This window comes from Felis catus, chromosome A1 (genome assembly GCF_018350175.1).
Source record: "Felis catus isolate Fca126 chromosome A1, F.catus_Fca126_mat1.0, whole genome shotgun sequence".
Classification (NCBI taxonomy): Eukaryota; Metazoa; Chordata; class Mammalia; order Carnivora; family Felidae; genus Felis; species Felis catus.
Window position 1 is genome coordinate 81,732,776 of NC_058368.1, and position 22,955 is coordinate 81,755,730.

The 22,955-nt window shown below is 53.9% G+C and overlaps 1 protein-coding gene across 2 annotated transcripts in view; it reads left to right on the top strand.

Annotated features, from left to right (window-relative positions):
* The first annotated feature begins 78 nt into the window (after nucleotides 1–78).
* The window catches only part of ATP11A (ATPase phospholipid transporting 11A), a 121,589-nt gene continuing 98,712 nt past the window's right edge, over nucleotides 79–22,955 (top strand). For both annotated transcript variants that reach the window (XM_023253346.2, XM_023253353.2), the window contains exon 1: nucleotides 79–460. In XM_023253346.2, coding sequence (XP_023109114.2) covers nucleotides 422–460 — 39 coding nt within the window. In that variant the 5' untranslated portion in view covers nucleotides 79–421. The remainder of the gene's footprint in view (nucleotides 461–22,955) is intronic.

A 22,955-nucleotide genomic window follows, 5' to 3' on the forward strand; every position in this document is an offset into this window, starting at 1 on the left:
TCACTCGCGCTCGTGACGCGCGCGCCGGGGCCGGGCGGCCGGAGGCAGGGCCGAGAGGGGCGGCGGGCGGGGGGCAGGGGCGGGAGGGGAGGAGCCGGGGCGCCGAGCGGCGCCGAGCGGGGAGAGGAGGAGCCGAGCGGCGCCGAGCGGAGCAGAGGAGCGGCAGGCGCAGGAGCGGAGCACACGGTCCGCGCCTCCTCGCTCCCGGCCCGCAGCCCCCCGCCGGCACCCCGGGCCCCGAGCCGCCACCCCGGGCCGGGCCGGGCATGAGCGCGGAGGGGCCGCGGCCGCCTCCCGCTCCGCCCGGCGCGCCCAGGCCGTGACCGGGTCGGGGGCGCGCGGCCGCACTCGGGCCCGGGCCCATGGGCGCGCCGAGCCGGGCGCGGGGGCGCTGAGCGCGGCGGGCGCGGCCGGAGGAGCCATGGACTGCAGCCTGGTGCGGACGCTGGTGCACAGATACGTGAGTGCCGCCTGCCGCGGGGGTGCGGGCTCTGGGGACCCCGCGGCGGCCGGAGGGTGGGACGGGCCCTGGAGACCCCGCGAGGTTCGGGGGGTGCGAGCCTCGGGGACCCCGCGGGGGTGCGGGGGTGGGTGGGACGGGCCCTGGGTACCCCGCTGCGGCCGGGCGCGGCTTGCCGAGGGTGCACCTCGGGCTTGCGACGGCCCGGCCCGGGCGTGCACCTGCTCCGCCCCGCCGCCGCGCGCTCCCTGGAGTCCGGAGGGGACGGGGCTGCCCCGGGGAGACCTTGGTAGGTTTGCGCGCGGCCCGGGGCTGGGAAGGGACTCCCGTTCGGCTTTGCCTGTCGCGCCCTCACGGGGACTCAGAGATGGGAGAGTCACACTCCAGAAAGGCAGGGACTTTGGTTCGTGTTTGTAACACCACCGGGGGAATCCAGAAGTGAAGTTTGGCATCTTATCCCCCTCCCCCCCGAAAGTAACCAATCAGATCGGCGCCCGGGTGTTGTGGGCTTCCTCTGGAGTCCACACTCACTGGTGACCGGGTGTTGGAGTCAGGGGAGGCTCGGAGGGGAGAGCAGGTTCTGTTTTACATCAGAGCGAGGGGACACCGCGCGCGGCTGTAGTCCCTGGCACCGGTATGAAGGGGGTGTGTGTGTGCACAAGAGAAGGAAAACTGTCCGGAGGGTGGTGTTTCCTGCCACTGTCTCCACAAAAGGCTCCTTGTTCCCCAGTGGCTGACGTCCGCGCTGGGGCACAGGTCTGAGGAGTCGCTCTCCCTGAGGATTGAGGGCATCATTATGGGCACTTCGCTATAGGAATTACCTCGGGCAGACTTTTCATCTTTATGAGCTGCCTTTGAGTAGGACACTCTGGCAGAGATCAGTTGTCTCTTTTCATCTCCGGGATTGCCAGGTCACTAACCCCGAGTTGATCACTAACCGGGAGGCTCCAGAGTCCAGGGAACTCCCGGCCACCTTCCTCAGGCACTTGTTCCCTGGGGCAGGTCTCAGGACCTTACGGTTGAGCGGTTGAGCGGGTTGAGTGAGAGTCACCCAGACTCTGGGAAGGGCAGGGCCAGACTTGGGATCTGGAGCTCATATGATTTCCCCCAAAGTCCCTGTTCTGATGTGAGTGGTAAATTTGTTTCTCCACTGGGGTAAGTTCTGGAAACCTCAGTCACAGCGACTGCAGGTGACAAGGCTTGTCAGAGAAATGCGTCGCCGGGCAAGGATGTTCTGTGTTACTCCTGTGTCCAGGAGTTGCGGTCCTGTTCACAAGGCCTTTTCCGGCCTTTGTTGGCTCAAAGGGAAAAGGAGAAAAGGGTGGAACTAGTATTTGCCTAAAAAGTGCTTACAGCTTTTCAGTTAATTTTCATTCCCTTCCAACTCTTCACATTTTGTGATCAAAGTAACAAAAAGGAGGGTTTCGCTGTGTGGGGAATGGGCTGCCCGCAGGAGAGTTGCCGGAGGAGTGGGTGTCTCTCCTCTGACCCTGAGGCTGGAGGCCCCCAAGGATGGATCTGACCTCTCAGTTCCTGACCCTTCTCCCGGGAATGGGGTGGACACATGTCCAGCGTTTGCTCTGTCCTTTCCTCCAGGCCCTCAGCTGTTTCAGCTGGTATCAACTTCTATACATTTTCATGTAGTTTGCATATTAAAATTCCCCTTTGCTGTGTTCTTAGGCTTATGAAATGACATCTTCCCTCAAACCTAAGTGGCATCTTCCTTAATGAACTTTCCCAGCCTGTGCGTTATCTGGTGACGTCCCTGGAACGCAAGTTAGGGGCTACTGTTATTTGTGTTTCTCAATTCCACGTGTTTTTTTTTTTTTCTTCCAGTCTGATCATTTGACTATTTCACTGTATTCGCATATGAGACTATTCATTTCTATGATATTAAAGTCATTTTGACTTTAGTCAAACTAGTTTGAGTTTTTCCAGAAACACAATCTGTTTTCTTGGTTATCTTTAATATGTAGGACTAAATTATATTTCCTTTTGCTAGAGGAAGAGGAGCCTGGGATTGAACGCTTACATCCCTGTGGTTTCTTTATGTGACTTATTTTATAAGAATGAACAAAAGCCTGTATATGCCTTGTTCTCTTCCAGTGTCCACATGGTCAGAGTTTCTAGGACAGAGAAAACTTTTAAGCCCCTTCTGAGGTGTGAGGGTTGCCAAAAGGTAACCTCTTGGAAAACGTTGCTACCGATACTTTATTCTGGCAAATTCCAGGGGGAGAGAGAGAACAGGCAAATGACCGGGAAAAGTCTGTCCTGGGTCAGGCCACGTACACTCCAGAGCACGAATGACCGGTTGTGTGGATGGTTGTAAGTTGTGCACAGATTATTTGTGTTTACAAATAGCACGGTGTTTATGTACGGTGATGTGTGTGTCACGAGGTAGTTTGGCCTACTTAAAAAAATTTTTTTTTTTAATTTAAAAAGTGGATGGAAAGCTAGTGTCATTTCCTCTTTAGACACGCGAGCTGGGAAGCCCGGTTTCAGGCCAGGGTTTCAGTTCTGGGGGAACCAGCGTAGCCTGGCGGGTCACCGCAGCTTCTGTGGGCACCTGCTTGAATGTGAACCTGGCTGGCCTGCTGCGTGAGTGCTGTAACCTTGGGGAGAGGTTCTCTCATCTGAGAACAGTCCTGGCTCCCGTTCAGGGGGCTGTCATCAGGACTGTGTGTGTGAGGTGATACAGGGCAGGAGCTGAGAGCGGTGCCTGGCTCTCAGGAAATGCTCAGGACATTTATCACCACCGGCTGTTAACACAGTTGGGTCCCGGCAGGCCGGGTTGGCACGGAGGCAGGGAGAAACCCTCTGTTGGTTGACGCCAGTCAGCGCCGTCAGTGGGGCCCGGGCTGCACGGGAGGTCACTGGTGCCCCAAGATACCGCAGGCCATGTGCAGAGTCCACGGTCCACATCTGGCCATGAAGTTGGTTCATGGGGGAGCATCCCAGGCCAGGATGCGCTCACGGCCATGACACCACGTCCCTTGCCTTCCGTGCTGCACATTTAGAAGACCCGACTTTAACGCTCTGGAGGTCAGGAGCCTAATTTTGTTACGTCTGTGTGATGTGTCTGCCACCCTCAGCCGGGGCATTCGCGAGTTCTTTTCTGCCACCTGCCACGGTCTCTACTTGTGTCTTACACTGTTTGCTCTCTAGGATATTTCGAACATTTTAAGAGACTAAACTTCTGAAAAAGGTGAAGGTTTTCCTTGCTGGCAGTAGATCATGTTTCTGGAACAATCTGTTACACCAGGACTTTATAAGGAAAAAGTAAATATTTTTGGTCCCTGGGAGAACTTTAAGCATGACTGTGTTCGAGTGCATTAAACCATCTAAAGGTCCAACTGTTTTATGTGCGCGCATGTGTCTACTTTTGTTCCTTTTTATCAGCAAGCCATCTGTGACACACGGTCAGCGTTCACCTGAGAGGCGGCCTGTCCTAAAACGGCATTCTTTCGACTTGGTGACTCCAGTCTCTGTTAAACACTTAAAATGCCGGGGGATTTGGGAGTTGCCTCTCCTGATCCAGCGTTAGATGGCCCTGTGGGGTGTGCAGGTATTTGACAGAGGTGAACCCCCCCTCGGCCACGGCCACGGTCACTCCGCCTGTCCCCTGTGGACCAGGGCTGCCCGGCCTCGGCCTCACCTGCTGAGGTGTTCACACAAGCTTGCCCAGCCCTGATCCTGACCTCAGCGGTACTGCTTCTCAGCCGCACATTTTAAAGTAATCTGCCTGGTCTGTAACTTAACCTTTATGTTCTAGCTTTCAGTTAAAGTTTCTGCATTTTCTCTCAAACCCTGTTTAACTTCTGCGTGTTGAGAGCAAGTGATCCTGAGAGGCTTTTATTCCGTGCCACAGGGTCAGTTTCATAACACTGGGGAAGAGGAGCGTGTATGATGGGTTTTGCTACAGTCCGTTAAGTTTCTAGGGATGAGGATGCTGTCTCCGTTTACAGTTGGTTAGAACTGTATTGAAACCACTGATAAACAGACTTCACCGCTTAACTGCACAGGAAGTCCTGTGTTTACAAACCTAAACGCAAATTGTTCCCTGTGCTTGGACCAGATGTTCCAGCAGAAACGGTTGATGAGACATGGTTGGATCCCTAAGTCCCAGACTTATAAATGTTTTTCTAACCCAGTTAAATGGAGGCAGAAATGCTATTTATTTGCAGAGAAAATCAATGGAAGGCGATTTTTACAGGGCTAGCAGCTCAGGACTAAACAAGGACTGTTTTTGCTTTCACTGGGATGCTGGTACCTGAGAGAAACAGAATAGTAGATCACGGAGGCCACAGCTCGTACCCCGCCTCTGCCTTGTGAGCCGTGGGCACGCCGGCCAACTTCCCCGGTTTCTCTCTTGAGACAGAGGTGATGAGGGTACCTTCCTGCACGGAGCTTTCATGGGCCCTGCTGGGAATAGATTCCACCCCCTCCACACCCCTGCCAGTGTTCACAGACCTCCAGACCCTCCCCTTTACGTGGAGCATGGAGACTTTGCCCTGGGCTTCGTGGAGGGAAGGCAGTCACCAGACAGGACACCCCCTCTCCCAGGCAGCCCACCAGCCCTGCCCTGTCTGCTCTTGCCTCCTTCTGGTGTGGGGCCCCACGTCTCTCTCTTTCTCCTGGATCATCTGTGTCCCTCGATCGTCTCTGTGGCAGCGGCCAACCCTTCAGATTGCCCCTTCTTTGCAGACTTTCCCGACCCCACACGCCCCTCCCGTTCTCAACCTCTTCCATTTCCTTCACAGCTGAACTTCTGCTATTGTGCTGCTGTCTCCTGCTGCCCCCCTGCAGTCCCCTCACACTCCAGAGGGTTCACCACCATCACCCTGGTGGCCTCAGGTCCACCTGTGAGGCCCTTGGTGTCCTTCGGGTCCCCCCAGCTCACACTGAGAGCATGCTGACTTCTCTCTGAGCCTTGCACATCCAAGCTCTGTCCCTGGGGCACTTACCTTCAGATAGGGGGAGGCAGACAGAGAGCAAAACACAGGCATAAATGTTGGGGTGGACCTGGGGGAGTGAGCCGTGTGCCAGGCAGACAGGCTGCACTGCAGCCCCGTAGCAGCCCCTCGGCTTTCCTGCCTGCCCCGGACCCTGTGCTGGCACCTTCCCCCCTCCATCCGTACCCCTGCCCGGCCCTTCTCGGGTCCCCCAGACTCCGTGCTGGTGCCCTCCCTCCTCCATCTGCACCCCTGCCCAGCCCTTCTTGGGTCCCCCGGGCCCCGTGCTGGCGCCCTCCCGCCTCCATCCGCACCCCTGCCTGGCCCTTCTCGGGCCCCCAGACCCTGTGCTGGGACCCTGCCCCCTCCATCCGTACCCCTGCCCCACCCTTCTCGGGTTCCCAGGACCCCGTGCTGGCACCCTCACCCCTCCATCCTCACCCCTGCCCGGCCCTTCTCGGGTTCCCAGGACCCCGTGCTGGCGCCCTCCCCCTTCCATCCGCACCCCTGCCCGGCCCTTCTCAGGTCCCCCGGGCTCTGTGCTGGCGCCCTCCCTCCTTCATCCACACCCCTGCCCGGCCCTTCTTGGGCCCCCAGACTCCGTGCTAGCACCCTCCCCCCTCCACCTGCACCCTTGCCTGGCCCTTCTCGGGCCCCCGGACCCTGTGCTGGCACCCTCCCCCCTCCATCCGCACCCCTGCCTGGGAGGAGCCCCCAAATACCTTCTCCATGTCCGTGGGTCCCACATCTCTTTCTTTCCGCATCCCAGCTGCCCTGCCATGCTCCTGAACAGTTCCTGGTGCAGGGTCATTCCTGCGGAAACATCTGCCGAACAAGTGATTTCCACCTCCCCCTTTCAGTATTGCTGATACGTACATGGGCGGATGCTTCTGAAGGAAACTCACGGGTGCTTCCAAGGATCAGGAGTGATTCATGATTCATGAGAGTCTCTTAAAACATGTTTAATGTGACTTCAAACTTTTGGATTTTCTCTTGGTACATTTCACAGTGGTCACTAAGCTGTGGGGGCGGCAGGCAGCTGGCCCACCTCCTCGCGCGGTGAGCACTACACTGGCGAGGGTTGGGTCCTCAGGGCCACAGCCCAGGGTCCCCGCGCCCCACTGGGGGGCCTGCCTGGCTTGGTGGCTTCCATGGGACACATTTCCCCGGTCTCGGTTTAGCGCTTCCTGTGGATCGTGGCGAGTCCTCGGGTAACTGGGTCCCTGGGACTGGCGTTCTGGCTGGACCACGGGCCCTCTCCTGGAGGCATGTGGAGCCCAGGCTCTTACCTGACCCCTGACACAGGGCACAGAACTTCTGGCACAAATGCTTTTCATTTTCTGGGCAAGTAACTGGGTTTCCCAAAATTTGTTAGATTCTCAAAGGAGCACCTGCCTTGGTCAGGGTTGGAGCCCTTGTCCGAGGACACAGGTGGGAAGCTGGTGGCCCACCCGGGGCGGTGGGGATGCCTATCTGCACCTGCAGGAGCCGCAGGGGCCCGAGAGCCAGGCTGAGTGTCCGCAGGGGATTTCTGGCCTTTCCCCAGCCTCTCCTTTGTCGGGCTGAGGCCAGACCCGAACGGGAGCTCTGTGGGCAGCCGCACCTGTACTTGCCTCTGCAAACAGCTCTTGAAACGTGTCCCCAGCCACTCTAGGTGGGGGAGATACTCATTTTGTGTGAATATGAACTGGGTTCTTGTCAGAAGCGGTGGGTAAATTTTTCCTGCTCAGACAGTTGGTGAAACAGTTGGTGAATATAAAATCATTTCCTTGGTTTAGAAAATAAGATGGGAATTTCAAGAGAAGGTTTGTTACCTACGAGGAAGACTTTGGCCAAAGACCAGCAAATTATGCATTCCGCACAGGTGGTGTCTCTGCCCCCAGTCTGCTCATCCCCTTGCTCCCATGCCCCAGAATGGAATAAGGAGGGGGGCTGCTGAGAGAGAGGGAGGGAGAGAGACACAGGGACAGAGACAGAGAGAGAGCAACAGAGAACAAAGGGACGGCCCCCTCTCTGAAGGAGCCTGGGATGTCTTGCATGGGAAACAAGGAGCCCTTGCAGCGTCTCCATGACGGGCACCCCGTCTGTTCCGCACAAGAAGTGATCTTGGCCACTGCGGTCTGCGTCCCGTGAGGGGTGGTCCTGTGCCGTCAGCGTGCCCTGCCGCGTCCTGGAATGACCTTGAGAAGCAGGCCAGTCCACTCACAGCTCACTGCAGGGGTCACTTCATTGAAACCCTGGACCTCTTTTGCCTTATTGGTGAGTTTGCCCCCAGGTGCCCCTGCCTGGACCCAGTTTCCCGCCTCCCAGATCAGACTCGGGAGGACAGCGGGCGCTTTGCAGGAGGACATGGGGACAGAAGTTCATGAACCAGGGTGTACCCAACAATGAGAGTGGTCTTGGCACTCTGAGGTGTGCCGTCTGGAGAAGCTGGTTTGTAACTATGATCTGCTTGGACCCCTGGTCCTTCTTCTCATTGTTACCCTGGGGCCTGCACTTTCATGTCCAGGAAACACACAGATATGACATTTTCTTGATGTGCGTGAGCATGTATCTATGCTCATGAGTTAGCGTATGCGTAGTTAGTCCCGGGATGGCAGGTGGTGGTTGGCATGTGACAGCCAGGCTCTGCTTAGTTTGGTTCAGAGGTGAGGAGCTCGGGGGCACAGGAAAACGGTCGTCTGCCCTCCTGGAGAAGACCCCCCATGTGTGCCTGATGCTGTCGTGCCGGGAGGATTCCGGACCCAGGGAACCAAGGGCCGGGGGTAGAATCTGGTGTAAAGCACGTGGCCAGCAATTCATTTGGCCCCGTGAGTAACTTTCCCACGTCGTTACGGCCCCGGAGAGACGGAGCAGCCCCGGCAGGTCTCATCGCCAACGTAGACTGTGCGGGTACCATGTTGGGCTCAGGTTGAAGGTACCTCTTCCTTCCTCCAGTGGTACCTGCTTGTGGAACCCGTCGTGTCTCAGGACCTAAGCCGTCTCCGGAGGATGGAGATCCGTGAGAGGCTGTAGATACGGCTCCGTGGTAAGGAGCCGTGCGTGCCCAAGAAGGTGCCGGAACATGCTTCCCCTTTGCCCCGAGAGTCCCGAATTCTTCATGTAGACGTGGCGTGTGGCCCAGACCCATGAGGGGAGCCCGCACGCTTCCAGGCTGCTCCTCGCTGACACACTCACCTGGGGGCTCGCTCCCCCTCCCATGTCAGCTCGAGTGTGCAAGGAGAGAGTAGGCTGCAAAATCAAAGTAAGTGGCGCAAAATCGACACATGCACCAGGCTCTTCTTGGAAGCCCTGCAGCCTGCAGCCCTGCAGCCCTGAAGCCTGGTGCTGTGTGTCGATTTTGCTCCATTTACTTTGATTTTTCAGCTCACCTCTTCTGCCCTCCGTGTCTTTTCCTGTGTCTTACTGGGTGAGGTTAGCAGCCGGCCAGTTTCTAGAATGGTCGTCCTGCTGACATGGATTATCAGGGAAACAGATGCTAAGAATGTGGTATAGGAGGAATTGTTTTCATCCAGAGATGACACTCTGTTCACTGTGTTTTCTTTTTTTTCTTTACTTACTTTGAGAGAGGGAGAGAGCAAGTGCAAGCTGGGGCAGGGCAGAGAGAGAGAGACCGGATCCCAGGCAGGCTCCAGGTTATCACTGAAGACAGAGTGAGACAGGTACGTGTCTGTCTCAGCTCAGGCTGGGTGACAAAACGCCCCAGGCCGGGCAGCTTAGACCACAGACAGCCCAAGATCAAGGAGCTGGCACATTCATTTCTGGTGAGAGCCCCTTCCTGGCCTGCAGAAGGCCGCCCTTGCACCGTGTCCTCACGCGGCCTTTGCGCGTGTGCTCAGAGAGAGAGAAAATGTTGGTGATCACCGTCTCCAGGTATGATCACACGGGGCTTCGGGCTTGAATATGTGAATTTGGGAGAGGCCCCGTCCAGTCTGTAATGGTGGTGTATTGAGAAAGCGGGCACTGTTTAGGTTGTGAGTGTTCAAACAAATGGGAAAAACAGAGAGAGGGGTTTGAAAAAGCACATTAAGTTTGCTTAGTGTTCTATCAAAAATATAGAAATAAATGTTCCACAGAATCTGGGAAGAGAAAAATAAGATCAATATTTAGCGGGAATAGGTCCTTTAAAACTGTGGATGTCGGTGATTGGGCCGCCATTCGGCAGAACAGCCCCAGTTTCCATCGCCCCATAGATCTGAGGTTGTAGTCGTTTATGTTTTTCTCCCTACTGCTCCTTTCCCCGGTGCAGGAGGCTGGCAGGAGAGTGGCCGCTGGTATAAAACAAGGCTGTGAGGTATTGTTTTGGTCTTTGTATTATAATCCAAATACACAGCATCTGGCTTGTTGACGGGACAGATGTCACCATATTCGGCACATAACTGGATTGGACGCGTCTGCTTGGGCTGCTGTGTCGTGGTCTGGTTGTTCTAGTAAATGCAATTGCATCTGGGGACTTCTGTTGGCCTCTGAACAGGATGACATTTCACCTTTGGCAGAATTGGAGAGTGAACGTTGGAAATTGAGCCCTACTCTCTGGTTAGGGTGATGGGAACGCGCTGTCCCCCTGCGGCTGCCCGGAGCCTGGACCACCTGTAGCCATGTGGGCTGGCAGGTGGCCGAGTTCCCGACCCCACCGCTGCCCCTTTCTGTGCTGGGTTTTTTACAGTCACAGCCTCGTTGTCCTTCATTAAATATTTGCTTACGTGGTTGTAGCGTCGAGCAGAAATGACCCTAAAGCATGATTCATCTTTGGATCAGGAGTGAGGGTGGCCTCTGATGCGTGTCGGAGGAGCTCTGGATATTTTCACTCACTTTGCTGATGGTGTGGGCTGAGTGGTCCCGGCCTGCAGGAGGAACCGTAAAAACGTTTGCGACGCTGCTTGAAGCCACGGCCCCAGAGGACATCCTCCAGCTCGCGGCACTGTCTTTCCCAAAACCCCGTGTGCACATGAGATCCAGAAGCTCTCCAGTCTGTGTTTTGGGAAATGAGTCTGAGATTGGCGTGGCAGCCAGTCCCCCCTCCCCGAGTACTTGCTCCAGCCTGGGCTGGTGTGACTGCTGTCCTCCTCCCTGGACAGACCTGCCGGCCTGCCCGGGGAGGAGGTGGCCACCCCACTCGGCATTACATAATCTCCCTCCTTCAGAGAAAAGAGGATTTCCTCCAGCCTATTTTCAGCAAAGGATTAGGGGCAATGAAGTTCTACCATTAGGATGTCATCTAGATTTTCGTGTGAGTTTTCAAGAAGCCCTCAGAAACTCCCCACCAAAACACAAGTTTGGAAATCGTGGAATCAATTGAAAATTGTTATGTGGAATAAAATTCTGGAATGGTCATTCGTATGGAAGACATGGGATTTGAGGGTAAATCAGACTAGGTTTACAAAATGCCCGAGAGTGACAGATAAACCATATGTATATGGAAGGATTTGAGGCACCTTTTCTCTCTAGTGTGTGTGATGCTGTTTTGATTCAGGTAAATGTGGATGAGCCACCGAAGGGTTGGGTGGCCATGTGGCACGTGCCTTTTCCGCAGTAACGTCCAGCTTGGATGAAAACCCAGGATCCCTGTGCGTGTGACGAGAGCCACGTGGCCATCGTGTGGGCTGGCTCTTGGTCCTTGCGCTGATGTCCCCTCGCTCCTTTGTGTTTCTCTGATGTAAAGTGGCAGTAAAATATGTGAGCTCCTGGCATTGAGAACACGTATGGGGCAAACCCATGAAGACTCTTGAGAAGTGTGTGGCATACTCAGCACATCGGTCCATCGGGTACTTGGTGAGTGCCAGCTGTGTGCGCCGGGGCTTCTGTGGGGGCTCAGCAGGCAGACTCGCGGGCTCGCCTGGAACTGCGCGCAGGTGGCAGCTGATGGAGAGGAAGCACGGAGCTGGCTTGGCGCCAGGAAGGGCCGCGGAGCCACGTCAGGGCCACCCGGCCGGGACGCTGGTGCAGAAGGTGGGGGGTGGCCGCCCACAAGGGTGAGCGCAGCACAGCCCATCCTCCAGGGGCCCGACTTGCACGTGGCGCTGCTCACATGCCGTTGCCTAAAATGGGTGTTGCTGGTGATGAAGAGTTAAGTTTGTTTTGAAACCATGTGGCCAAATGGGGAAAATGTTACATAACACATAAAGTAGGGTGATCTTTAGGGGTACAAAGAAGTATCCATTTATTGGACAAACACGCTGGTTTATGGCAGTTGTTTTCATTGTAGTGAAACTTACGTAACCTAAGATTTACCTTTTTCCCCACTTTTAGGAACATGCGCGTTTCCCTGTCGTGTAGCCACCGCCGTCTCCAGAACCATTTTGTCATCCCGAATGGGAACTGATTCACAGCAGTTTTAGGTAGTTCGTTGTGTTTGACATCGTATGTCGTGTTGGTTTGGAAACACACATTTTTAACCAATGAGAAAGACCTCAACAGGGTCATGAAGAGAGGTTACTGACACTTGAGCACTAATTACATTTTAATGCAAAATGTACCCAAGTAGGAGGGTTTTTTTCTTTTAAGTAATTTGTGACGGTAACTTTTACTGAAACTTAAACACTTGAAGGTGAAGATTCGTCTGAGGTTTGTTTTACTTAATCTGTGCTTGTCTGCAAGCATCACCGTGGGGATGGTTCTGGAGAATAGCACCTGGTATTCGTCCTACAAAAGTGATCTTCCACAAGGCAGAATTTCTTTTTCTTTCTTTTTTAATGTTTATTTATTTTTGAGAGAGAGCAGGGATGGGGCAGAGAGAAAGGGGGAGAGAGAGAATCCCAAGCAGGCTCCAAGCTGTCAGCACCAAGCCCCCCGTGAGACTCAAACCCACAAACCGTGAGATCATGACCTGACCTGAAATCAAGAATCAGATGCTTAACAGACTGAGCCACCCAGGCTCCCTTCATGAGGCAGAATTATGTAAAAGTTATGTCTACACGGCAGTACATTCAGAGCAAACAGCTCATCATAATAAGTTTGTTTAATGATGTTTATGGAGTCACGTGGCTTTATCCTAAGCGCATTTGTAAGAAGTAGGAATTAAAGCATTTTATGGACATTATCTTCCAGAAGCTCCCTGCTGCTAATTGACTGTTTGGTTTGACTGTGTTATCCATTTTCAGTGGATCTGTAACATGTTCTTTTACAATCTTACAGATGATTAAGAAATAGATTAGTTAAATTCAAAATTACATGTGAGAGTGTCTTCTCTAAAATGGTCCATTCTGTGAGAAGTGATTGATTTCTACCAAAGGCGATGCGAGGTTTTTTTATCCTTAAATTGGAGTAATTCTTTGATTTCATAAATTGCTCCACTGCTTTTTAGACAACAGCCTGGCTCCAAGAGCTACAGGTCCCCGGGCACTAAGGTGCTTGATTTAGGAACAAGAAATTTAGCTGTAAAACTAAGCGATTATATTATAAATACTCTGTCTCATTAAAAACCATGGCTGTGCAGTGAGCTGGCCAGACGCCCTGTCTGGCAGGTAACCCTTGGAGTTGACAGAAAGCAAAAAGTAAAAATAGAGAATTAATGGCTTTTTCTTTGGATCCTCACATTTTAGTTCATTAAAAAATGGGTTGAGGGGTGCCTGGGTGGCTCAGTCAGTTGAGCGTCTGACTCTTGATTTCGGCTTTGGTCATGATCTCACGGTTTGTGAGATCCACTCTGTGCTGACAGTGTGGAGCCTGCTTGGGATTCTGTCTGTCTGTCTCTGCCTCTCTCTGCCCCCTCCCCCCACACGCTCTCTCTCTCTCTCTCTCTCTCTCTCTCAAAATAAACTTAAAAAATTGGGTTGATATTGGCCTTTATGAATTTATTACCCTTGCAGATTCAGAGATGTGCTTCATCTGACGGATGGCGTCTCGAGCTCCTCACTCAGGGTGTGGTCTGTGCTCCAAGAGGCTGGCACGTGGCATGGAGTTGTCCTCTTTTGTCCCCACCCTGCTACAGACAGTCCACGCAGCCGTGGTCACGTCTCTCCTGCCTGTGCTGTGAGCTCAAGGCTGGGGTTTCTGTCAGAATTCAGGATCCTGAGTATCTTATTCCATTTTGGTTTGTTCCTCCAGCCGGCTGGCGAGGGCCGGGCTCCAGAGCAAACCCTAGGAGGCCATCCAGGGTGCCGGTTCTCTGTTATGGGATGGATGTTGTGGCGGGGGGGGGGCTCTGTGCAGATACACTGTCACTGTGGCCCCCAGACAGCAGCCTGGCCCTCTGCCTCCCATCCTTGGGAATCCTGGTCCAGGTTAGGACCAGGACACACGTGTGGCCTAGCCTGTGTGTTGTTCCTCAGCTCCCACATGTCCTCGTGGTCGATCGTCATGTGGCGGGCCGGGGGCTGGAATCTGCCATCAGTGACAGTTTCGCCAGATTCTCAGGACCATCTCTGCAGGCGTGCAGGGTGCGACGTGGAGGTCTGGGCTCTGGTCCCATGGGCCCGCAGCTTTTCCAGTAGATTTAAATTGTGTCTTAAAGGCCGGGAGGTGGCCTCCAAACACGTGAGCTCCGAGCCAGTGAGCTCCAAGGAGTGCGCCTTGTAGCCGTGGTCCCCTTGTGTTGTCCATGTGGCTCTGACCTGTGTTAGTTCCGGATTTGGGCCGGACTGCAGCTTGAAGGCCACTCCCAGTGCCCGGCGGCCGCCCGGGGCTCACTGATGGATGTGAGCCAGCGCCTAGGGTTGCTCTAGCTGTGACAGCAGGGAGGACCGAGGGCAGGACTGGAGGGCAGGACCTGGTCTTCAGGAGCGTGGCCCTACATCGGGGGGGGGGGCCCTCCCTGGGCCTATGGCTCTGACACCCTGGCTTTGCATTCGGCGTCCTCTGTGGGTGGGAGCGCCCAATATCAAACATTTAACGACAAGAGAACCGTGTCGCTCACAGGTGGCAGCTGGACAGGTAAGGAAGACCAGTTCTGTCGTTTGGCAAATACTGAAATAACAAAACCCATGATGGGACAAGTCACAGAGACCTGCTGTCCCTGAGGCTCCTGGGAGGGGACGAGGACACATTTCTTCCTGCAGCTCTGGCTCCTGTCTTCCCACAAACCTGGTGGTGATTTGGAATTAGCAGCAGTGGGCTCAGGGGCAATGGTTGGGCTGAGGGCAGCCAGGGAAAAGGGTCCTGCGTGCCAGGCACCCGGGCCTGAGAACAAATACGGGCAAGGTGGGGTAATGGTGCTTCCCATCTGGTGCCCCTTTCCTTCCCGGTGCCTGAGCCCTGCCGCTGTCCACAGCGGGTGGCCTGGCGACCCCCGCCCTCCAGCCTGCAGCAGGTAAGGCTTGCACCAGGCACCGTGGGCGGGGGTGGGGGGCAGGCTTACGGCAGCCTCACCCCACGTTCTCCGGACTCTTCCTAGAGCTGCTCTGTTGTAATCTAGTATTTGCTGGGACTTGAAGTAGGGAGAAATTGTCCTCAGTTATTTGCTTAAAATAAAAACTCAGAGGGCAGGCTCCTGACACAGGTTGGCTATCAGGCCCGCCCGTGGGATGGAAGGACGAGGAAGGGCCCCACTGAGCCCACCTGCCGACTGTTGCTGTGTGGCCTCGTGCTCCCAGGGTGACTGGTTTTTGCTTTTGGTTTTGAAGTCCTGGCTTTCCCGAATTCCAGACGTGAGTTCACTGGAGAGCGGAGTCTCCAGGAACCGGGGGGAGCGTGTGAAGCCACGTTCAGCGTCTGGAGTGATGGGAGCAGACAGAGAGGCAGCCTGTGTCCACCCATCCATCCCTGCACAAGCAGCAGGTGACGAACGCAGAGGGGGTCGTCCTCCCCAGCCAGGGGTGCGGGGTGCAGGGGATGCTGGCCCCACGGGGAGACACCAGGTTGTCTGCTGGCTGCTTGAACCACGACTGCCAGCTGCCTCTTGCGCAGTCTGCTTCCACTGCCCCCTCCCTCCCCAGGCTGGGAACTCCGCTCTTCCCCAAAGTGTTGCAGCTGGTTTCTGCTTCCCATAGAACCTGGCGTGAGGGCTGGCTTTCTGCAGCCCTCCTGTGTCCAGTTGGGTGTCCTTTAGACCCCCCTGGTGACAGGCCCAGGGCAGGGTCTCTCCCCTCCTGCGTGACCACTACATGGACCTCGTTAGGAAGCTCAGGCAGGCTCCCCAGTTTGGCTGGGTGCCAGGGCGGTGGGGCGACAGCAGCCCGCCCTTCATGGTTGGAAGCACTCTGGCTGTAAACTGCTGGCCACACACCCCAGACCTCTCCCCCGGAGCCAGACCTCTCCCCGGGAGCCCCCCGTTCATGGACCAGCCTGGTGTCTCGCCCGAGGCAAAACCCGTGTCTGACGGGCCGCTCCCTGGCTGGAGCGAAATCAGTCTGCTGCCTCCTCTTCTGTCCTCAGGCAGAGTGGCAGGTGTGTACCAGCCTGCGTGGGGGTCCCCCTTCGAGTGCACCCCCTCGCAGGAGGTGCCATGGTGTCTCCGAGGTCGGCTGTAGACCAGCAGCCGCCCCTGGACCGCAGTGCCCCAGGAGAACCGGAATTGGCCTTTGTTTGGATGTTGGAAGGAGACACATTGGGTCAATGTGAGCTGATCCTTCAAAGTTTCGAACAAATTCAGCTGAATTTCAGTGAATTCGTAATAGTTCCAGATCATCTGTTTTGGTACTCTGCATAGTACGTAACCGTTGACAAAGCTATGAGTTTTTGGGGTGCCTGGGTGGCGCAGTCGGTTAAGCGTCCGACTTCAGCCAGGTCACGATCTCGCGGTCCGTGAGTTCGAGCCCCGCGTCGGGCTCTGGGCTGATGGCTCAGAGCCTGGAGCCTGTTTCCGATTCTGTGTCTCCCTCTCTCTCTGCCCCTCCCCTGTTCATGCTCTGTCTCTCTCTGTCCCAAAAATAAATAAACGTTGAAAAAAAAATTAAAAAAAAAAAAAAAAGCTATGAGTTTTTGTGAGATGAAGTCATTTTTCCTGTGGGTGTAAGAATTTATATTACTGAACGTACCCGCATGTGTATGACGGTTTTGGGTGTGCTGTCTGCCGCAAGAGATCAGTGGGCTTTTAGTATTTGTGGAGTGCTGTGGCCTCTTAGGCTCCAGTTTTCAGGCAGAATGGAAAGTTCCTTTCCCGTCTGTGGTGTGGGAAGATCACATTCTGGCCGTCTAATCTTTGGCTGATGGCTAACTGTTGGTAAGAATGGAATGAAACCACACGGAGCTTGGGTGTCCCCGGTCGAGGCAGAAGAAAGCCAGGAATATTGGCGAGGGGCCGAGGCCAGTGCAGACAGAGGGAGGCGGGGTGTGCGGAGTCCTCACACCCCTCTCCCCTGCTCTTCCTTCCAAGGCCCCACTTCCTCTTCTCCCCTGCCTTCTCCAGCCCTCACCTCCTGCTCATTAAGGAGCATTTTCTGGGTCCGGGGACCTGGGAGCCGTGACGCCTGATGGGGGACACTTTCACCCAGGGAAGATGCCTGTGGTAGTTTTCCTGTGTTAATTGACACGGTGGCGATAGCCCCGCCTCTTCCACAGGCTGGGAGCTGCCGTGGGGCGGGCGGGGGCACAGGAAGGAGGGAGGAGAGGTGGGGGGCCTGGCCCAGCTGCTCCGTGGGCAGCTTGCTCTTCCAGCGCTGCGTCCCATGCTTATTTTGTGTGCTTCCGTGGTACGGCCCTCGTCCTGTGATGCGGCTTTTGACGGGGACCTAGAACGAGCAGGTGAGCTACTCCTGACTCCTGACCGCGGGACGGTGGCCAGCTCCCGAAGCTGTCGGTCCCGGAGTTCCTGGCGGATCAGTGAGGTAACATGCAGCATTTTTTACTGTGGCGACAGGCATGTGGTCGAAAACTTAGCGATGTAGCCATCTGACGAGCTGAGAAGCAGAGGCGCTGGGCACGTTCACAGTATGGTGCTTTGTCATCACCCTCCAACTCGGGGACTCTTCACCTTGCAGACGGAGCCTCTGCCCCCCTTAAACCCCAGCCTCCCAGCCCCTGGCAGCCTCCTGCTCTCTTTTGACGAGTCTGAGTGCATCGCATGAGCAGACTCACACAGTATCCGCCTTGCTGTGACCGGCTCGGTTCACTAGGCGTAATGGCTCTGGTTCTATCCATGTAGCGGAATCTGTCAGAACCCGTGTCAGAATTGCCCTCGTCTTTGAAGCTGAATAGCCGAACGTCACACACGTCGTTCATCCCCATCGTCGGTGCCTGGAACCTTCCCACGGGACTAGTGCCCTCACATTGTCCCAACGTGCCACGAAGAACGAGCGGGGTCAGCTCTCTCGGGGGCTGGCTGTGTTCCCTGTGTGCCTGGGCCCCGGCACTGACCTGTCTGTTCTTTCCACACGTCATCAGATCCCCCTTTCCCTGGGAATTCTTTCTAGATCTTTCTCCGGTACAGCCTTAATCCACGCCTGTTCATATGTGGCAGCTTTGCCAGTGTTAATTTGCACCCAGTAGGTTCCCTGCTGTTTTGTGAGTGTTTCTTAGTAACTGGGCCGGTGCCCTGAGGGCCTGGGGACCCTGACTTCCCTTCTGGGGAACCCCCGAGGCTTGGGCAGGATGTGGAAGCACCTCTTCCTTAGAAATCCTGTTCTTCCCTCATCCACAGCGACACAGTCTGCTCGGGAGGGAGAGCTACATGTATGTCCAGTCTTTGGGGTGTGCTCTCTGGCAGCCTCAGGGTGGGAGGAGTCCTGGGAGGAGGCCTGTGAGCTGCTCCTTTGCCCCGTGAATTTGGGGAGACTGCAGACGCTACAGAATTCTGGCCAGAAGTGCTTGTGGCAACTTCTGCTTTCTGAGCCTGGTTCTCCAGCCTCCAGAGCTGCCTCCAGTCCCTGCGGTAAACTACTTGGCGGAACAAATGAGTGCTGCTCCCTGGGCCTGGCTTCTCTCTGGACCCAGTGCTTCCCTGGACCCAGTTGCTCCCTGGGCCTGGCAGTCCTGCTTTGAGCCGCACACCTGGTGGTCAGGAGCCGGTCAGCTGTGTCTTGTGCATTCCTGGCCCACAGGAGCTACGGATACGCTAAGTGGTGGTCAAGAGCCCCACGCAGGCGTAGTGGGCTTGCGGCCTGGGCGGGGATGTGGGCGTGTTCTGAGAATGAGGAAGTGGAGATTTTCTGCTGGGAATTCTGTGAATGGGGACTGAGAACCACAGGCACAGATTATTCTGCCTGGAGAAGAAATGTTTTCTTCCTTCAAGTATAAAGAATTGAATGATCGGGGCAAAATGTAAAATGCAAGATATGGTCTCATTTATCTGCAGTAAAAGGCTGGTAAAGCCGGCACATGACCAGGTCACAGCCAACATCTTTTTCTCCTGAATCACATCCAACCTGTTTTGCCACTTTTGTTTCAGAGTGCAGGGTTGCAGTCCAGCACGGATGTGTGCCCTCTGGTCACGCCATGCTAACTTGTGTGCCCTCTGGTCACGCCATGCTAACTTAGGTCTGCCCATGGGATTCTTTGGAAAACACTTTCAGAAAGAAACGTTTTATCCACTTTCAGAAAGAAACGTATTATCCGTATTATCCGGGTGAAGAATAAATGCTTGTGGCAAATGTTTCTGGTGCTTCAGGTCTGCGTGTGCAACCTTTAGGTTACTGCACTTTGCAGACACTACTGCTAAGTTTACAGGTTTTAGGTTTTATCTGTTAATTCATTTTCAGCTTGTCTCGCTGCTTTTAATGGCAAGTGAGAGTGATAATTCCCTCCCTGTCTGAAGATACTGACCTCCTTAAATAATTGGGAGGGGACGGAACCAAACCTCCTGCCTGATGCTACTCTTAGAAGTTTCAAAACGACACGTCTGCACCGGAGCAGCTGCCGCAGCGTCCGAGGGGCTTGTCTCTGCCCCGTTTGCCACACGAGAGGCCCTGCTCGGCTTTACTTCTGCTCGGTGCTTTTGCCACCGGAAAAAGGCGTAAAAGCAACGCAGGTTATTAAGTCGTCTGCATTTTTTTGTGGCTTTAACAATTTCAAACTTATTTCGGCTCACGACGTTCGTTCTCCTTTTGTTGGCGCTCATAAAATTTGATTTGTCAGCCAGCCAAAAACCAGCGCTTCTGGTCAGCAATCCCAGGGCTTCGCGCACATTCTGGAGAACTCCAGGTGCCGTTTGAAATCTCGGTGTGTCCGGTGGGGCTCTGCCTCCCTGTTGTGTGTGGTGCCCCCTGGGGAGGCGGAGACAGAGGGTCAACACCTCTTGGTCGGGACCCGTTTGTCCCTTTGTCCCTTTGTTCAGGTTCTGGTAATCATTCTACCCTGTTCCATGGGTTTTGAGTTAGCACTTAGTGGTCAAGAGCAGGGTCCATTAGAGTCTAGTCTTTTACGATAGAATAGTAAGGGGCCAGGAAGGCTTAAGATTTTGCCGTTGGTTTTAACAGAAAAAAAGACCGTGTGTGGACAGCCTATACCTGTCTGAGGTGCGTACATGCGGTGTTTGAATGGCACTGACTGCTATTTTGGCAAATTGTCAAGGGGGCCGCGGGCTGTGGCCTGAGTGTGTCCTTTTGAAGCAGGGTTAGGTAATTTTATGATCCTGTCCCTCAGGTATATAAATGGCTTCAGAAGAGGCAATAAAAAAGCAAATGAATATAGAAGATCACCTTGTATTTTTTTCTTGTATAATTTTCCCGTTTATTACTTTGTTGTGAAACACCATTAAAATCTCGGGAAAATCTCAGGTTGGTTAACCTGTACATTGTGGGAGTAATCCCACTTACTTAAAACACTGTATCCTGGGGGCACCTGGGTGGCTTAGTCGGTTGAGCATCTGATTTCAGCTCAGGTCATGATCTTACAGTCGGTGAGTTCAAGCCCCGTATCGGGCTCTGTGCCAGCAGCTCAGAGCCTGGAGCCTGCTTCAGATTCTGTGTCTCCCTCTCTCTCTGACCCTCTCCTCGTTCACGCTCTGTCTCTCTCTGTCTCAAAAATAAATAAACATTAAAAAAAAAAAACCACACTGTATCCTGATGTGGAGTAAATATTTCCATTCCATGAATGGGGATTCACCTCAGAGAGTCACAGTCCAGGAGCACAATAGTGCGAAAGTCCTGGGAATTTTCCGTGAGGTGGGCTGCAGTGGTATTGACTGCACTCAAATCTCTGCAAGAGAACGATTCAGCCTTTCCCTGAGAGTTCGTGCACAGCAATACTGCGCGGTCCTTTCAAAAGATGATGTTGAGTGCGGGTTCCTGATGTGGGGAGGAGTCTGTACTGTGCTGGATGAGAAAGCACATCACTGGCCGTGTGTATGACATGACCTCACTGTGATTAGGCCTCTGTTTGGATTCATGTAAATATAGAAAAAAATCTGGAAAAACACGCACAAAAATGTTAGTCACGATTGTGGTTTATTGGTATTTTCATCTTTGTTGTTCTGTCTTGTGCTAAAAGTTTTATACTGATCATGTTTTACTTTTGTAATCAGAGAAAAGAATAAGGCTTTTACGATAGAAGTGAGTTGCACAGCTCCGACCATTACCACCATTATTCTAGGAACAGACCCTTAGCAGACCCGAGCCTCTGTCCTGCACCTGATGGAACTGAGCTCAGGGGCCCGAGACCCGGCTCTTGGATTCCCCACGTGTTAGCCCTTGGGACGCCCACCAGCCCTGCCCCACGAGCATAGTCCCATTTGTGCCACGAAGACCTCCTCCCCCAACACCAAGACTACCTTAATTTATTTATTTTATGCGTATATATTTTAATGTTTATTCCTTTTTGAGAGAGACAGAGAGGGTGTAAGCAGGGGAGGGGCAGAGAGAGAGGAAGACACAGAATCCGAAGCAGCTCCAGGCTCTGAGCTGTCAGCACAGAGCCCGACACGGGGCTTGAGCTCACAGACTGTGAGATCATGACCTGAGCCCAAGTCAGACGCCCAACCAACTGAGTCCCGCCCCCCACCCCATTACCCCTCCATGAAGAATTAATTGTGCAGGCAGACACTGTGGCGAGTGCCCTGGTTGTGTTTCTCATGGACCACACACCCCACACAACGTGGGAGAGGAAGAGTGGTGTGGATGTGGCGGTCAGTGGACAGAGAGACCCCCGCCGCGGGCATAGTATGAACACGGAGCCATTACGGTGTTTGGTGTAAATATCGTAGAAATCCTGTATCCACCTTGGCTTAACTGTCCAGCGAAATTCCAGGGCTGTGTCCCCACTTGACGTGCTCGCGCCTGCTTGGATGCGTTCAGTAGTTGCTGGCAAAGTGGGTTTCCACCTCAGGATGGACTTCTACGGCCTAGAGATGCTCTTGGACGCCAGGTCTGTTTCCAGCCTTCTGATAAACGGGCTGCAGAGAACTTCTCCGTGCATAGGTCTTTCTCTGGGCCTCTGTGTTTGTGTCCTTTAGGGCAGGTTCTCAAAAGGAGACTTAGTCTGTGTGAGGGAAGAATGGTTTCCAGGTTACTTCCAGAAACTCCTACTGCCACTGGCATGCACAGAGGTGTCAAGTTTTACTGTTCTTTGTTGTTTTTTAATTTCTTACCAGCATTGAATATCTGTGGCCTGTTGTTTTAACTTGCATTTCACTTATTGATAGTTTAGTGTGGGGCCTCATCTTGTCGACTGGCTGTTTGCACAGAAGCTAACAGATTGACTGGTTGGTTAAGGAATCTGGAACCTTCTGCTCAGTCCAGTTCATCACATGACCCAGGGCTGGGGGTCCCACAGAGGAGTCTTGCACAGAACACTTTCTTTTTTCTTTCTAAAATGTGTCAGTCTATGTAGGCAGAGCCCACTTTAGAAAATCTGCGACATACACATTGTGTACGTGTGTTTATAAGTGTGTTACACACACATACCACACATGCTGCACTGAATTGGGGTTCTCAGGGAATTTGTAGTAACCAGAAGTTTAAGATGAAAGTAAAAATGTTTGTCTTTATCTCTTTTTTGTTTTTTTAAATTACTCGTTTACTTTAATTGAGTGTGTATGCGCACAGGGGGTGAGGGGCAAAGAGAGAGACAGAGAGAGCGCAGGGGAGGGGCAGAGAGAGAGAGAGAGAGAGAGAGAGAGAGAGAGAGAGAGAGAATCCCAAGCAGGCTCCATGCAGAGCCTGACATGAGGCTCAAACTCATGAACTGTAAGATCGTGATCTTAGACAGAACCAAGAGTTGGAAATATAACAGACCGAGCCCCCCAGACTCCCCTTTTGTTTTTATTTCTAATCTGCAAACTAAAGTAGTGACTGAGCAGAGAGTAGGTTTTCCGTGCCTGGTCAGTTGCCTCGCCGTCCCATGGGTCCCACCTTTGCAGGTAGAACATCCAAACGTTGGCTTGTTGCATGAAAAGCAAATGTACCAACGTGGCCAGTGTGACCAGATACTTGAATACTTCTCTCTGTGATTTCCTGTTCGTGACTTTGTAGTTTCAGAGTGGACCGAGTATGAATGTGCCTCTTTGCAGTGACGCTGCGTGTTTGCTGACCGCAAACCGCCCCTGTGCCCTGCACGTGTCACTGTGTGCGTGTTGTCCACGTGGCAGCGTCTCAGAGCATCCGTGTCGTAGGACGGGCTTCCTCCTGAGCTGGAGCTCCGAGATTGAGCATTATCTTAGATGTGCCTCAATTTCTAGAAAATAGTTTAAGTAGTACTGGCCACTAACGCCACTGAGCTAGGAGGCCCGGCTGGGT